The 18489-nt window shown below is 40.9% G+C and overlaps 1 protein-coding gene across 2 annotated transcripts in view; it reads right to left on the reverse strand.

Moving 5' to 3' along the window:
- Positions 1-18489, reverse strand: part of GNB1L (G protein subunit beta 1 like) — a 67724-nt gene that overhangs the window by 24741 nt on the left and 24494 nt on the right. Inside the window, exon 2 of one of the 2 annotated variants that reach the window (XM_067473174.1) lies at positions 309-1244. The exons of the other annotated variant lie outside the window; for it this stretch is intronic. Coding sequence (XP_067329275.1) covers positions 309-331 — 23 coding nt within the window. The 5' untranslated portion in view covers positions 332-1244. The remainder of the gene's footprint in view (positions 1-308; positions 1245-18489) is intronic. 2 annotated transcript variants of the gene reach the window in all.

Below are 18489 nucleotides of genomic sequence, written 5' to 3' on the forward strand. Positions count from 1 at the left end.
AATTAAATTATAGATTATGTATAGTGACAAGTAAAACCATCTCTTTCATGGTTGTATAGAAGAGGGAATTTCAGCGGATGTTGCCATTCACCTGGTTGCTTAATGAACTGCACTTGTTGACATGTAACCATTGAAAGTACAGGAATCATTCCAACTTCTATTCTGGCAATCCCAACAGTGTGTCACCATTTGAAAGCAAAATCTAGCACATGCCCTACCACATATTTTAAACATAGATCAACTAGATCCTTGCATGGATAATTCTTCATAGATTGCTTTGCAGAAAAACACCCCAACTTAGTCCTTACGGTTTTTCCAGATGTCCATGCATGCCAGAATTTAATTTGGAATGTTTTACCCAGCTCCAGCAGTGGATAGGATTATATTTATTGAGTGTTCTCAAGGATTTTCACAGATATTGTTTTCCCTGCAGTATCGTGCATTTTATACCCAGGGCTCGTTGCCCAGCTTTCCTAAAAAGGGGGAAAGATATCATAATGATGAGTGTCAATCATGGCAAATCTATCAAAGGATTTGTTTCCACATTTGGAAAAGCACAGATGTTTTCAGACACCAAGACTTGCAGATCTTTCGGTCGGGTGCTGTCGCGTAAACTAAAACGATTTTCAGTCCAACTGTAACATGTCTGCAAAGATGTAAATCCCATTGATTACCCTGGAATACATGTGAAATAAGTATGCTTAGGATAATGGCGTTCGTATCCCATGGGAAATTAAGGTAATTTTCATCCCAAATCCCTGTTTAAAGTTTGATTTTTTGTTTTCACTTTCTTTTAAATTTCTCAGTTTCACAGCCACCGTGAATTGTAGAGATATCAATTTCGATCTTGGGTTTTATGATAATGGCATAGAATCTCCAAATTCCAGCTTGAAGCTCATTGCAAAAGAGGTTTTACAAGCTACCCTTAATGTTCACACGCAATAAGTTAAGATGACAAATCCAACATTCTTTGATGTAAACCACTTGGGCTGTCAGTTTTTATGATGTCACTCATCAATCCTGATGGATTACACTTTTTTTACAAGGCTGCTCCCTTGGTTGATTCAAGTCCTTTGGTGTCTGCAGTGTATATCCTTGTTGGATTGCTGCTGTTACCAAAATATCATGTTTGGGTGGTTTTGTAAAGTCCTGTCACTTCCCCAACTATGCCAATGTGCTGGCAAACCTCCACAGAGTGGTGGCACGTGGGTTGTCCTCCTGTGGTTTCAAAGATGACTCCAGTTCTGTGAAAACATGCCACAAGAAGTTTAAGCAAAGGAACAATTCTGAAGAAATATGCCCGAAAAGGGAGGGAAGGAGGGAGGGAGACAACAAGTGAAGCAGAGTCACCCCAGAGGCCATCTGGAAAGACGAGGCAGGATTTAATAGAGTTTTCTCCTTCCTAATTACCAACATGCAAGGCTTTTGCTGACAGAAGTCGAGTCTGTGTGTGTGAACCTGGGGAGGGTTGTTATTAAGCTGGCATGAAACCCATGCTCCCCATACATGTCTTTACAAGGGCACCATCACCAAAGGCTTGCAGACGTTCAAGCACAGGGGGCGGTAGGAATTGCTCCCTGCAACCCTGCCCCAAATCCATTTGTGCACAAAGGTGAATACATGTTGCTTTGCCAAATGGTGCTTACGAAGGCAATAAAACCCAAGGTGGATTGTGAAACACGTTTTTTGTTCATTGTTTGGGTGCTCTCATCTTCCCATCCTTTGGAAGTCAACCTCTGCCCCATAACGTACCATTTCTACTTCATCAAAAGGGTAAACACAAAAAACAGACTTGGAAGAGTAACAAGGGTGCCTCATGTGGCAGCTGCCAAGCCTGCTCCTGCCAAGCCCCCAGTCATTCTCCTTCTTTGGCCCTCTAAAGCCACGGTTCCCAAAGCTTTTGGGTCATGGAACCCTTCAAAATACTTCCCTTTTCCCGCCGAACCCTGATACTGTTCCTGATTTTCCCGCAGAACCCTATCTCTAAGCCTTGGGAAACCACAAAGTCCTTCCTTCTTTCATCTATTCCTGTTTCCCGAGTGTTGTGTACAATGTAGTAGGTTTGGAAATAAAACAAACATTTGAAATACAACCACAGGAACAAGAAAATATTGAAAATAATCATAAACATTTATTTTGATACTGAATAATATTGGATTCACACCTAAAGTGATGAATGAAATTGTTTCATTTTTGCACTTAAAATAGTTTTGAAATTGTCTGACAGCTGGGTATGTAAAATCTGGGACAGAATCCAACTTACTGCTAATTTTTTTTTTGATCTAAGCAAAAATTAAAAGTTTTGATTTGCATCAATGGATGGACATGAAGAGGAGCTTTTCCGACTACTGACAGCTATTTGTCAATTCTATCCAAAAGTCGTTCAGTGGCACAAATTCAAATTTCATTTTTGAAGCAGAGGTACATTGACTTTCAATAAGATCTTCATCCTTTACATTTTTAAAAGATTTCTCACAGAACTCCTACAATGCTTTGTGGGACCCTAGGGTTCTGCGGGACACAGTTTGAGAAGCATTGCTCTAAAGCAGTGGTTCCCAGCCTTTTTATTGATCTATTTTATTTATTTACCTCATTTGTATACCGCTTTTCTCACCCCAGGGAACGGGGGGACGGGATGGAAACTCAAACATATTCATGGAAAAATTTAATGCCTCACAAATATATGAAAACCTAACATAAAACAACAATAACATATAACTATTAATTAAATCATAAAACGTAACTTTTTTTTGACCAGGGACCACTAGACCAAGGACCACTCTCCAACATTAGTACCAAAAGAGTTACAAATCACTTTTTGGTCAACTTTAGATTTGGTTTGGTTATCTGGGGTGCTGAGTCAGAAAACTGCATTGGATAGATCACATCAGCTGTAGTTTCTGAAACAGAACATATGCCATCCAGTAGTCGCCATTCGCTCGCCCACATAAGAGGGTTTCACAAAATCAGTCACTCTCATTGCAACAGTGTAGTAATGGTGAGGCTGTGGACCATAATTTAGTTCTTGCAGACCACTGGTGGTCCAAGGACCACAGGCTGGGAATCACTACTCTAAAGCTTGCCAACTATGGACCCTCTTTATTTATTTATTTATTTATTTCAGGTACTTTTACCCCGCCCTTCTCAACCCCTGAGGGGGGACTCAGGGCGGCTTACAAAAAAGGCACAATTCGATGCCTACATAGAATACATATACATATAAAAACAGCAATCAACAATTTTCACAATTAAAACAGTCAGTATATAACACAATCAATAAAAATAAAACACAATAAATAAAAACTAATCTCAAGCTCAGCGTTCTTTAGTACTGAAATAATATGCAACTACCAGTTTTGTTTTAGACAGAGAACGAACCAGTACAGAGAATGCCCATTGCTTCTGGCAGTTTTTTTTTTTCATGTCAGAAGCGACTTGAGCAACGTGTTTTTACCATCCTGTGGGAGGCTTCTGTCATGTCCCCGCATGAGAAGCTAGAGCTCGACAGACGGGAGCTTACCCTGCTCCCTGGATTCAAACTGCCAACCTGTTGGTCGACCAGTCCTGCCGGCACAAGGGTTATCCCACTGTGCCACCGTGTTCTGGCAGTAACATTTCTGTATTTGTTGAAACACAAACTGCCCAGTAAAACATCACCTCTCTAGAAGAGTTTGGCAAAGCTGCTTCTCTGCACTGCAATTTCCAGAATCTGCTAGGAACCACAGTCCAAAAAAGCAAGCTCTGTATTTTACCTAAATTGCTTCAAATATCTCAAGCAACACTGAAACCATCTTTTATATTAATTGTTATATTGATTTAAGGGCTTCTAGAGCTTATCTTTACTTCCAGGTTATCACCAAAAGACCCCCCCCCCCCACTTACTTATTCATTGTAGTGTTGTTTTTCTTTAAAAATGGTGATGTCAGAAGGATTACTCCCTCCCCAATTTTAAAACATTCCCAGAGCTTCTGAAACAGTAACTTATCCCCATAGGAATAAATCCAGCCGAATACAACAACTCTCCTGTTCCCACCCCTGTCACTTGCATTTCCATCACACATTGAGGCAAAAACAAAATTTCTGGTAGAATACCATCCAGTCGTTTGTCCTTCTCCCAGCCCAAACAGCCCAAGAAACATGAGCTGAGAGCAAAAAGGCTGTCGTTCTATCCGCTTGTAAAAGGAGTCAAGAGGCGGTGGCCAAAGAAATCACACATACAAACATACACACACACATGTCAGGTATACCAGAAATAAATCTCCTACCTAGCCAGGTACATCTGGCAAACCAATCGAGGAGACTCAAACCAGCAGGTGTGCAGCCATAATTATGGACGCCCAAGAATCTGACACATCCAGGTGTGCTACTGATCAAATATATGAAATCCCTAGTATTCTTTGGAAATTCCAAGCCTGCCCGGTGCCAACCTTGCAAAGGGAAGCGAGATTAAAGAATTAGAAGCTTGGCTTCAAAGTGCTGGCAAACACAAACCCTCCTGTCCTTTGCATTTGCCGTGGCCTAATCCTGTAAGCGCTTCCTCAAATGCAAGCCCTGGTCCAGTTCAACAGGCCAGATCCCCAGGTAGAAGGCTGCAACCTGACTTTACAGCTAAATGCTAACAAGCAAATGTTCTACAGCCTTTTCATTATAATGCAGAGAAGTTCCTTGACTGAAAAAGAAACACCTCATCTCAGTTAATCCAACAAAGCCAATCGAGAAAGGGGAAAATTCTCTCCAGTCCTATCTGTTGTACCAGTTCATCTTCCCCACAATTGAAGAAAAGAGAGATGCTAATGTAGAAAATACATTTTTAAAAAATTATACAGCATAACCCTTGTATCTGCGGTTTTCTTTATCCACGTCAGACACTGATGAAACTTGGGATGAAAAACTGCTCCCAAATTAAATTTTGGGAGACGCCTGGGGCCCTAAGAGAATCATATGGCACATGGGCTGCTCTTTGCCCATCATAGATATAAATAATCTAAATAGTTTAACAACCTGCCTCCAAGAACAGACATGCAATTGAGCTCAGCAAACACAATGAATGGGATGAATTTTACTTATTGGGATGTGAACTGCCAGAAATCATTATACTGTTTGCCTTATTTTATTTGCAATAAACATCTGGTGGTGTATGTCTATGCTTTCAAGTCACCTGCTGACATACAGCAGCTACATGAATTTCACAGGGTTTCCTTAGGCAAGGAATAGTCAGAGATTAATTTTCCCAGATCCTTCCTCTGCAATATTGCCTACAGCCCCTGACTTTCATTGGCAGGCTCTCATCCAAGCACTAACCAGGGTTGAACCTGCTGAGCTTCCAAAATCAGATAGGATGTGGTGCCTATAGAATATTTCGATCTAACCATCTGAGTAGCAATTCTAATTAAACTTACTGCTGTATTTCCTCAACAAATAATGAACTTCATTAGAAAACATCCTGTAATCATGATACCTTTGTTTTAAGCATTATTCATCCTGTTTCCAGAGACTCAGAAAATGACGCAATGCTGATGCCTTTGGAAGTTTTAAATAGGAAGACACAAAGGGTGTCCTCAACAGACTGTTGATTTTTATCTGCAGTCTATGGGCCAATAGTTGCTACCTGATACCTGTCATTGCCTCTGTCTGGATTGACAAAACGTGCTTTTGTTTTGTTTTTAGAAACACATTGAAATAATAAATGCTGCCAACACCCTACATTTTAGACAGATGCTAGACTTCTAGTCATTAAATCTTCCTCAAGATACAGAAGATTCGGGTACAGTGTCATGCATTTAAAACTAAAATAGGAGGCATCTCTGTTCAACAGGATTTACTTTTACATCTCACTGTTCCTAAACCATAGCCAATTTGGATAAATTGTGGCTAGGACTAACTGGGCATATTTCTAAAATACTGTATTCTTCCATCCAAAGACACACGTCTCAGAATCGTAAGGTGTATCTTATATATTTTTGTTGATGATGGTAGGAGTGATAGTAGGGTGCATCTTACAATCGGTGATATATCACAGTTGAAGAAATACAGTATTGTTTGCCAATATACTTCATGCCATGGATTCAATCTGGGATTTAGAGAGGGAGACTATCCATCGCTTGCCTGACTAGTATGCCACAGTAAAAAATGGTTAGATGACTAGAAAATAAATGATGAAATCTATGTGCAAGGGGAAGTCTTTCTCCCAGTCTAAAAAATATCCCTGCCAAAAGATAATCCATACCTGTAGTATTTCTACTGACAAGGCAAGAAGATTCATTCAAGCAGGGTAGAAAAATAAAATTCTTCTTTGTCCATTTTCCTTGGTTGCAGAAATGGCTTTGAACTTGATGAGTGCTCCATTTGGATTTACTTGTGCTTTAAAATTGCATTCTACGGTATGACCCCCGTATACCACAGATAACAGTGAATCCTATGTTTTGACTATGTTTTGGTCAGAAGCATACCTTGGATCTAGAAGGCCCACAAAGAGTTCCGGGGTAGAATACTTTTGAAGCATGGATAAGTAAAACCAAGGATATAAAACCTGTGGATCAGGGGAACATGCTGTACTTTTATTTTATGGCTTCCATTCCCTGTGTGTATTTGTATGTACTGTTAAGCTATCCATTTGTGTGAGAAAAGTTTGAGACACATTGAATAAATCAAACAATAAGGGTCTGAGCTAGCAAAGCATTCATGATCCACTGAATTACAATGCCAAGGATTATGAATTTCTCAATTTTTTATTTGCATCCCACTCTACCTAACAAAGAGCTGAGAGTATTCTGAGATTGTCTATATTAACTCAAGAAGCACGGGGGAAGCCAATAAAATATGGATTTAAACGGACAACCACTGAGACCTCAGTAGGTATTTGCAAGTTACTTTTATCAGCCATCCCTCTCGCTAACCACAAACAGGCAAACCTTCCAAATTGGGAGTATTTTACTTGAAGTAAATAATGCCCTGTACGCAAAATGAAGCAGTATCAAATGTGACTTTCTGAAAATTTGGAATCTGAGCTGGTGCCTTAAGGATCACTCCCAAATGCTTCCATCTGTGTGTTGTGAAATTTCTTTATAACCGCTTTCCATATGAAAACATGCATTCGACAAAGGAGCAAAACTAAGAATGATGGTAATTATTTTAGGACACCAAGCAAGCATATGGATCTCATTGCCATTTATATATTTTAGTCAGGGAAACCAAAAAAAGCTATTAATCAATACATTCACCCATATATTAACATAAACATTCATCATTCTAATACTCCCGGTGTGTCATACTGATAATTCTTTTGCAGTCTTTCACTCTGACACATTTGCCTTCAGCTATCAGCTGGTTGACCTTTCTAAATACAGTTAAAACAGTCTGGGCACTGAAAAAGTTTCTTAAGCAAGTCTAAGGCAGCCAAATAGCAGGGCAACATGGAAACATCCACCCAAAAAAGGAGAGGCGGGTGGAAGAGAAACCACCTTTTTGAAGAGCGACAAATTTGGCCTCTGCTTCAACATATGAAACATCAAAATGTGGCACATCAACAACTGAAGGAGGACATATTTTATGTTTCCTAAGAAGGTTCCACATTGTACATCTGAAGCGTGTGCAGAGGGAAAAGGGGCTGTTTTCTTCCACTTAGGCATGCGTCCTCAGATGAGATGTAATGATGAAATAGAAGAAAGAGTAAATAATCCCTTAATTAATTTGATTCCGAAGGCACTAGGATTCATTTGCATGGCTTTCCTCCCCCAGGATCTTGATTTCCATGTAAAATGTATTTGTGCAAGACATGGTTGGGAAGCGGCCCAATGGAGGGAGGGGAGGGGGCAAACATGTATAAACATGCTCCATTAACCATTGGATCCCGCTACTGCAATGGAATGTTTATCAACTGAATTTGCTCCCCCTCTTCTGGAGCTAGAACTCAAAGTCAACCAAGGGCAGGAGTTGTGGGGCAGACAAGAAGAATGACAGAAAGTCCCCCTATATCCACAGGGGAGACATTCCTGAATTTATTGTGGAAACAGGTAAATGTGGATAATAGTGAACGCTAAGTGACTGCCTTCAACTTATACATGTGGTCAGCTTATACAAGGTCGACTTATACATGAGGATGGTATATACTCTTGTATAAGTCTACCTCATGTATAAGTCGAGAACAGGTTTGGGGACCAAAATTATGCCTTTTGATATGACCATGGATACATTGAGAGTCATTCTGTGGAAAGAGAAAAGCACCAATGCCACCTTCAGAGAAAAGAATGGTTCCTTTTTAAATATAAATATAAGGGTATCCATTGACCATGGATAAGTTGACTCAGGGGTTTCGGGATGATTTTTTAACTAAATTTCTTGATTTATACGTAGTACTCTTTAGCTTGTATTAACTTTGAATCTCCAGATGTTCTTGATTATTTGATTATCTGGGGATAATGGGAATTGCAATCCAATAGCCCTTGTGGCTCTGAGGTGGGGAAAAGTTAAAGGACATTTTAAAGTAAGGCATCCTATCCACAAGCCTTGCCTCTCAATTCAGACCCCACTCTCCTGACTCAACAGAACAAACTACATCATTCCAGATGTCACTGTATCCCAGTTCCCATATGCTCTAGTGATTATGTCTAATAATGGGGGATATGGGAGTTGCATCTGGAAGGCCACATAAAATGACATGGGGGTCTGGATTTGGCCTGCGGGTTTTGAGTTTGACATATGCACATTACATAGTCCCTACCAAGCCAGAGAACCTTAAACACAGATTTACAAATAGGGCAGTCATGGCTACTAGTCATGAGGGATATATGGAACATCTAGGGTCAGAAGATTCCAAGTATCACTTTATAGCTCATGACTTACACATGTTACATAGACATTGTGATGTGTTTCACATCTACTGCTGTGCGGCTACAGTAGGGAGGCCTATATCTTAGCACAGTGCTCTGTATGTAGCAAAATCAAGGCTTAGTTTCTGGAATATCTTTTCCCCCCAAGCCATGGTTGGTTGAATCCACAGATGCAGAACCCATGAATACAGAGGGCCAACTGCATTCAGGACAGGACAGAAACTGGCCCAATTTGCATGTGTCCTTCAGGGATCAGCTACAATAAGCACATCAGTTCCTTGAAATGAGAATCCATGTCAATATGCTCTCCCAGAAATTCACAGGAGACTGCCCAATCTCCTTGCAAAAGTCAGCTATGCATGACAGGCAGATATGACATGGAGAAAGGAGTAGTGTATGGATCTGGGGGTGGTCATGCAGGCTTGGAAGTGAATTTGGGTCCACACATGAGACAAAATCATGGCAATCTAGCAGAAAGGTGATAAACCAGGGACCACATAAATGGTTTCTTGGAAGCCGTGCAGTTATCTGTCATGTCGAGATTGGTTGGCCCGGCCCCCTTAATGAGAGGTGCCGCAAGAGCAGACACAAGCTTCGTGTAAGTGAAGCTTTGCGAAGAATGTCCTTAGACAGCACTGGTTTAATTAAACACCTTCCAGACATTTTAGCAGACATTTCCTGAAAAAAAGCTTGTTTGGAAGAGGCGGGTTTCTCTCTCTCTCTTTTTAATAAAATGAGGGTAAATGACAGAAGTAGGAGTATATCAAGTTGTTACAATATCTGAAATTAATCGGGCCCGAGCTGCAATTAAGGACTCCATAATTTCCAGCAATTTAAAGCTGCACTTCATTTGAAATCTAATTAATCCTAGACAAATATTTTTCCCATGACAAACTTTTTTTAATGATTGCTCGATTTATTCTCTTCTAATTACTCTTTAATTAATCTAGCCTTAATATAACATTATAGTATTTTTGGCAGCCAACCAGCAGAAGTCGGTAAGCTGATTGCAATTCAATTGCGCAAGGGCTCCACTCAACAGAATGCCACTTTCAACACCCCATTTATTTATTTGTCTGTTCTGTTACTTTCCTTTCCCACCCACAGGGCATACGAGCATGATACATGATAGACACCTCGCATCGTTCTCTTCTTTGAAAAAGTAAGGCATGTCATTGCATTAAAAAAAAGCAATTTTGAATGTCAAAATGAGAACATTGCCTTCTGTATCAAAACAGCAACTTTTTGAAAATGCATATCCAGGTCTTCGGAAAGTTTATTTTTGTACAAAAATTCCTAGGATATCCCAGCCAGTCTGAGTAATGGCCTGGTTGATTCAGGCGTTCTGGAAACTGTAGTCCAGAAAGGACAATTTTCCAAACTCGGGACATGCTGTTACAAAAATGGCAGATGAGTGAGCCAAGGGAGCAGAATCACTCCCAATTTGGGCCCAAGTCATTTTTATACTACAATGGGACCCCTGTATCTGCAGGGGAGACGTCCCAAGACTCTTCTTGCATCCCACAAACTGCAGAGTAATAGTAAATAGCCACAGTATTCCACGCTCTTGTTACATCCCGTTTAGACTACTGCAACGCACTCTACGTGGGATTGCCTTCAAAGTCTATTTGGAAGCTGCAAACAGTTCAACGCACTGCAGCCATGTTGTTAACTGGGGTGTTGCACAGGGAGCATACAACCTCCCTGTTGCGCTTACTCCACTGGCAGCCAATTAGCTACCGAGCACGATTCAAAGTGCTGGCTTTAGCCTATAAAGCCTTAAACGGATCCGGTCCAACTTACCTGTCTGAATTTATCTCCCTCTATGAACCAGTTTGTAGATTAAGATCTTCTGGGAAGGTCCTGCACTTGGCCCCACCGGCATCACAGGCGCAGCTGGTGGGGACGAGGGAAAGGGTGTTCTCGGTGGTGGCCCCACGACTGTGGAACACCCTCTCAAGTGAGATCAGGTTGGCCCCCTCCCTCCTGACCTTTAGGAAATAGCTAAAGACCTGGCTGAGGAACCAAGCATTCGGCCTATCATAGAAATATTTAAAGTGAAAGTGAAAGTTGAAAATGCAATGACCCTGAACTGTTTACAGACAACGGCTATGTCTCTGTGCTTAATAATGTCTAATGTTTTATCACAGGAGGGTAAATTTAGATGTTTTATACTGTTTTTTAATCAATGGCATTGAATTGTTGCCAGCACTGTGAACCGCCCTGAGTCCCCTTCGGGGGTGAGAAGGATGGGATACAAATACTGCAAATAAATAAATAAATAAATAAATAAATCTATATTTTGATGATCCTTGGGGCGAAAGCATGTCATATGATCATGGGAGGGAGGGTTGCACTGTGGTTTTGTACACTTCTCACTTATTCCAGAAAGTGCCATTGATGTCTCCTTTACCGTCCCAGACCTCGCATGACGCAACTTTCTCATGGGACTGACTTGAGCATCCTCTCGCTTCTAAACTTCTGATTGCCCAAGATAAAAGAGATTAAACCACAATCAAACCTCATAATACTTGTTTGTAAAAATTAACCACAGCTGTCTCTCAGCCAAACTTCCAACATTTCTCCCAAGGCAGAGAGGAGAATGAACTGAAGATATGCAGTGCAAGCTCAGAGTTTGGTGATGGTGGGGGAATACATGAGAAACATGTCCCCCATGGGGTCACCTCCTCTATGGGGTTGCTGCTACCATCCTACTTGCTTTTTTGTTTCGGCCTAATCGGAACAATCACCCAGAGATATTGGAGTGGAGGAGATGAGGGGCATGCTACTGGAGGGGTTGTGCGTGTGTGCATGTGTGTGTGTGTGTGTGTGGGGGGGGGGGGGTTGGGGGAGTGTAATTTAATTGTATTGTGTTTTAATTGTATTTTATATCCATACACTAATATTTAATTGTCTTTTAATGTTTGTATTTGTTTTTTTAATGTTATTAGAATTTTTTTGTTGTTAGCCACCTTGAGTCTCTACAGGAGAAAGGAGGGATATAAATAAAGCCCCCCCCCCACCCCCAAATGAAAGTGAGAAACCACGAATTAAGAAACTGCAGGGTGTTTTTTTTTTACCAGAGAGAACACATGTCTAGGTTTCCCAGCATGTTTCTATGCTAAACTTCTGCTGGAAGCTGCCCATAGAATCACTCCGGTAGGGTCCTCCAGCATGGAAAGAGTTTCTACCAGATGGAAAAACAGAGGCGTAACCAAAGTTACAAATGGCACTTGGTTTTCATCCATGAAAACACTGGAAGGTCTGATTCTAGTTTCAAATGACATTTTTAATGCTAGCCACGGTTAGCATCAACTTCATATGTAATACTGTACCATGGCAACTTTTTGCAATGGAAAAGGTGGGGGGGGGGATATGCTCACAGAAGTGCTAGTAGTCCTCTTAACCATGGTGAAGAGACTGGGAAGCCTTTTGCATACACGTGACGCAAAAAGACATAGTCACCTGAAAAGTGGTTTTCATCGCTTGAATTTAAAACCACCCTGCCATACCTGAACTTGAACCACTGGTCTTTGAGCTCTGAATGGCCCTCTTTATTGTGCTACACTGCCGCGCTGGCAGGAACCGAAGCGTCAATCTGTCGTCACATAATCAGATCACGTTGTGTTCCGACCAAATTTATGAAGGCCTTTTACCAATGCTATTAGCTCAAACCAGAACATCTAGATCAAAGTATGACCAAGTTTACCACACAATGAAATGGCTATAAATGTTTAAACACTCGTTAAAATGCTGCCATTGTTAGCGGCGTATTAATAATTGAAATCGCCTTCTTTATTATCCGCCATCTTTCCCTCCAGCAAACAAAGGTCAAGGCTGGTGAGAGGGTGCGGAGAGCATCTGTTGGGAGGGTCAGCATTCAAAAGCCCCAGAAGCTGGTTTGGTTGTGAAGTCACTTATCGGAGCTACGCAGTGTTGAACTTTCATTCCTGCTGTGATTTGGCCTTGCCTTGTCAAGTTATTTTCCATAGGATCAATTCTAATTCTATAGACAAGTAGTGTGATAGTAAGGTTACTTTATTGAAGCATTTCAGATATATTGGGAGTGATAGCCTTAAAACGTACCAAGTAGCAAGCCCTACTAAACAAAGAAAATTACAGGAAGACCCACGAATCTGCAAGGAACATGTGCCCAGCTGAATCAGCTTTACTTGAAACTGCGGATACAACTGAATGCCAAGACATAACTTGGAGTTCCAATCCCACCATACCAGAGAGTCACCTAAAAGACCTACAACAGGCAAAGGCCGCCCTATTCAGATGGGCTCTCAGCAATTCTCCAGTGTGAATGAAAAGGCATATAATTAGTGTATAATTTCTTGATTTTCCCATTAATATTTGGTTATGGCCTTTGTCTAGTACAATAACCTCACAGAAGTTTTAAAGGATTGTCCTTGATGTCATTTTAAGTGATGTGCTTTCCAACTATATTTTGATAGTATAATATGATAATAGTATATTACACAGCCCTATAATTTTTTTTCTTGTGTGTCCTGTTCCTGGGGTTCTTTGGGGCGCTGATTCAGAAAACGACACTGGATGGATAGCATCAACTCGAGTTCCTTAAATATGGTTTTCATGGTTTTCTATGGCCAACTGGTAGATGGCATAATTTCTGTATCTCAAAAACTAGAACTGATGGGGGGGAACTGATGCCATTTTTGGAATCAGCAGGTCAAATAGACCCGGAAACAGAGCTAACATTGGAGACACCAACATTTGTGTCAGTCAGTATTATTCATAATTGTTCTTTAATTACGTTATAAGCCACTATGGGTCTCAGTATTGTGAGAAAGGCAGGATATCATGGAAATTAGGAAACAAACCTATTTTAAAACATACTTATGTTGGCTAACTTTGCTTAAAATTTGGCTCTTCCATTCATGTGTTGTCTGGATCCTTTTGGCCACTCCTAAGGCACTCAGCATGGTGTGGACTCTCATGGAGGCTCTTCTGGAAGGAAGTCTTCTGTTTCTAAGCAAACTGTCATCTTTGCCTTGTCATCGGCCCCTGCTTGATGCTTGCCAAGCTACGAAAGAAAAGCCCCAAAGTTCGAAAGCAACTTCACTTTCCAAAGAGGACAACACGCAAGGCTGGAAAGGGGAAAGAAAGGGTCTTCTGTTACGACCATGAGAGGAAAGGGAGAGCCAGGGCTTAGTCCGCAGCCCACTCCAGCTCCCACTCTGGGGGATCACTGATACTCAGTTGCCTTTGTTCCAAGTAATCCAAATCAGATTCTCCATCTATAATTCAAACTTTAGAAACCTATGACAATTTACGGAAAGGGGATTCATTTAGTCCATTTTTTTAAAATAAAAAAATCAAAGACTTATTTCATAGCACCGTCCCAAATCCTGTATATTGTTAGGATCCCTTTTCACCTTTGAAGACTTAGTGAATGATTGAAGCATCTACTTTCTGAGAAACAGATAACACAAGCCTCGTAATCCGACTCTAAGCTACTGGATAAAGGCAGTTTGTTTCCTCTTAGCCCATCTGTCAACACCTCCTCAGTAATTAGTCCTAATTATTACAAAGGGCTAGCCTCTCATTCGCATTATTAAATCAGAAATAGTATCATAGCCAGCTATCTTTCAACGCCTCCTAGACCAGCGACCTTAGATTTCATTGAATCTTCTATCAGTATCCGCCTTTGGAAGGACCCAGGCAGTAATTTTAGCATCGGCTTCAAAAGATGCAGATCCCACAGTGGCATTCCAGGGATGCATTCACGTACACCGCTCCCATCCTGCGACGGGAGAGCAAAGCAACACAGTTGACCTTTGCATTGTTCGTTGGAAGGGGGGGATGACACCCCATGCACCCCTTCATTTTGTATAAGAGAAGCATATTAGACACACATTTCCAACAGCAACTAAGATGGCCTTTTTCTGATGTTGGGCTTACAATACTACCAAAGGCTCTAGTCTCTCACACACGCATCCTAATTTCTTTTCTTGCAGAGAGCCCTGGAGTCGCTCTGTGTGAGCACACAGAGGGGGTGCATATATGCATTTGCTTAGCATTTACAAAGAAGGCTTTGTAATTGTTACTACTTAGAGGTTTGGGGGTTTTTTTTTTTACTTGAATATTTCACCATCTCATGTAAATGAGACATTGATGTGCTGGAAGAGATGATTAAAACACTGATTAGAAGTTGGCAAAGATGCCGTAGATTTTTTTTTGTTTAATGCTTCAGAGGAAACTTTCAGGATGATCCCTCCTTAATCAAAAGTCCTTCAAGTGAGGTTCAGACAACTGTTTCTTGTGCAATGCCTTCCGTGCACTCAGAGGAACAACAACAACCCCCATTCTGCAGCCTTCCTCAATTTGGCAGCCTCTCACTGTGCTGGAGAACAGTTCCCATTATCCCCAGCACGGTCTGCTGGCTGGCGGCAGTAGGAGTTATTAGAAAAGGAGGCAGCAGAGAGCTAGGAAAGCCAGCATGGGACAGTACTACATGGGGATTTGGGAGACCCAGGAACAAGTCTCAAATGAGCCAAGAAATTATTAGAAGGCGTTGGGCCCGTCTCCCTCTGTTAATGTGGCCAACCTCACAGAGCTGCCACAAAATTAAAGTGGAAGGGGAGACAGCCATGTATGTTGAGCTCTTGGAGAAAAGGTGGGGTATCAATATAACCCAAAAGAAATTAATAAATGAGTATTATATTATTTATACCAAAAGACTGCAAGATATCCACTTGTACTTGAAACCAGTGGTTCCCAACCTTTGTTTGGCCCTGGCCCACCTCAGCCTCTCTAAAATCCGATGCCTCTCCTTGACATATACAGTAATTCATATTATTCAAAAACATGAAGGAGGCCTAAAAGGCTATGAACTTGATCTAAAAAAGCTTTCAAATAACATGGCATCAATGAAGAGAAAAGAAGAAAATAATGCATGGATCAGAGTCATCTGCATCAAATGCAGGGTCACTTAAGTGCCCAAATTCATGGCATGCCATTGGTGAAAATATGCAAGAATAATATCCTGTTGCTTGACAGTCATTTACTTGTGGCTGATCATCTTTTAAAAAATCACAAAAAATTATTGATTTTCCTATGAAAATAATAATTGTGCTTTGGATTTTTCCACAGCACAATTTTTCATACATTCATATGCAGAATAAAAAGACCCTTTTATATATTTTGTATACCTTGTCATATTAAAAGAACACTGAGAGGAGTGGTGTGTGTTTGGGTGAAAGTGACCTCTCTTTTCTGGGCTCACTCTCCCAACTCCTCCTTTTCTATGAGCAGACTTTCTTTCCCCCTCTCCACTGTATGGATACAGTTATATTCAATGCAGACATAAACTCCTAACATTATTTTCAGGGTCTCGAGGAAGGATTTTTTACAAAAGTAAAATATGGCTTATTTTTCAGCAAGCTCAAACAGTAAAATGGAAAAATATTTATATACTAAATAACAGCACTCTTGCAAAATCTTATGGGCACTAAATTCTTCATAATACAGGGCCAAGTATTTTTGGTTTCTTGATGTATTCTTCACAGATGAGGTTAGGAAGGTTTTTTTAACATCAATGTACAAAGCTCATGTCTGAAAATGGGTTTTCCTCCTCTAGGCAATGGGTTGGATGCAGATGAACTAACTTCAACTTTGAGATATAGGAAAATCAACACTGCAAGGTGAGCATTTACCTGGGGGCTTACTTCTACAAAAGTATGTACTGGAGTACAACCCTAAATTGTACACTGCACTTTGGCACACTACCCAAGTGCATTTGCCCTAGTTCCCCTGCAGTAGATGTGTGTTTTGGCATACCTGGCTGGGGAGGATGGTAATTGTAATCCAATCCATCTAGAAGCCAATTAGATTATGGAAAGTTCCTTCAGAGGAAAACTTCTAGTTTGGAGAAACTAAACTTTGGCTCTCTGCTTATCAACATGCATGTATGATTCAGCACAGCAACTCCTTTAAAAATAATAAATTGGATATTTTGTGCATTAAATGTACAGTTTATAGTGAACTGCCTTCATAGAAGCCATCATTGTAAAAAAACTGAGCCTTTATAAAACTTGGCTGGGTTTTGTGGCCTAATTTTTCCTCCCAGTATTTTGCCGGTTCTGCAATAATTTGTAATCCCCTGGAGGGTCTTGGTATGGAATGCGTCTGTATGATCTTATTACAAATATCTACGAAGCAGTGTTGAAGACCTGCTTGAACCCTAGGCCTTCGCTATTGCTGCTAGACATGTTTGGGGCTTTTGGATTTGTTATGGTTTTTGGCAGAAGAAGAAAAAACCCATAACAAAAACCAAACATTCCTGTAATTCAGTACGACAGGGTACCCGGGATGGTTTCAGCACACGGCTCACAACATCAAGCTTATTAGTTGTAAACACCTTTGCATATTCAGCAGCATTTACTAGCCTTGATCTGGAAAAATACAGCTTCCCCAAAGAACAAAAATAAAATGGGGGGGGGGGATGAAAAACTTTCAAATCTGCAACATAACTGGTCAGATTAAAACTATACTGAAGGTCATTGCAGCCATCCCTCCAATTTTTTCAGTTTTGACTTTTGCAGGTTCAGTTAAAAAAATATTTTCTTGTGGTATCTTTGTCAGTATGATTATGGTTAACTTCCTTGACTCATACTGGAAGACCAGGAGATTTCTAGAGAGAACACCTACCTAGGTATATCTAATTGTTCCAATGCAATTCTGTGTTCAGCTTCCAATGAAAGTTGACAATAAAAACTTCTAGAGAGGTGTTCTTTCAAGTAAAAGAAAAAAAGGCAATGTCTTCATTCATGGTTATTCACTTTCACAGGGCTCCTGTACCCCTCACCCCAGCAAATGCAGAAGACCAACTATATCAGGAAAAGTTTTTCCCCCTCTAAAACAGGGGTCCACAGACTGTTGGGCTATATGTATTGTCAAAGGTTTTCATGGCCAGAATCACTGGGTTGTTGTAGGTTTTTCGGACTATATGGCAATGTTCTAGAAGCATTCTCTCCTGACATTTCGCCTGCATCTATGGCAGGCATCCTTACAGGTTGTGAGGACCTCATTGTATATCATTGTAGGCTAAAACAGATGGCTATGGTCCTTTTTTTGGATAGGCCTGTACTGTCCTCTTTCCAAAACCCCAGGGGTACACCAACATCCCTTCATGCTCCCACCCAGCATTCCTCTCTGCATGATGTATGGGATCCACCCCCTCAACCTCGCGATCGTGGCGGAAAACTAAAGTCACATTGTCGCGAGCCTGAACAGAAGAGAAGCATTACTTAAGACAAATCCACATTTAATTAATAAGGTGCAGTAACTTGCCACCCAACCGATGGGTGACGATGTAAACATTTGATCTTCCCTTCTGGAACAAGACGAGGCCTTATTAAATTATAATGACAGCCTGAACACTTCAGTTGCACTTTATTCCCATTTGCAATTCAGGACATTGCTGAAACAGTACACAGCTCAACAAATACCTCCCCATGATGCAAGCAGAAAAGGGCAGGGCCTCCTTCCCTGTTTTTCAAGGCAGACTCTACATTTTTGTAGCCTAGCCGTCCATGTCAAATTCTTACTCCTCTTTTGTCAGTTAGTAACATCTTTTTAAAAAATGTTACTTGTCCTCCACTTGTCAGGATATGGTTCACATTGCTGCATCTGT

This window comes from Anolis sagrei, chromosome X (genome assembly GCF_037176765.1).
Source record: "Anolis sagrei isolate rAnoSag1 chromosome X, rAnoSag1.mat, whole genome shotgun sequence".
Taxonomy (NCBI): domain Eukaryota; kingdom Metazoa; phylum Chordata; class Lepidosauria; order Squamata; family Dactyloidae; genus Anolis; species Anolis sagrei.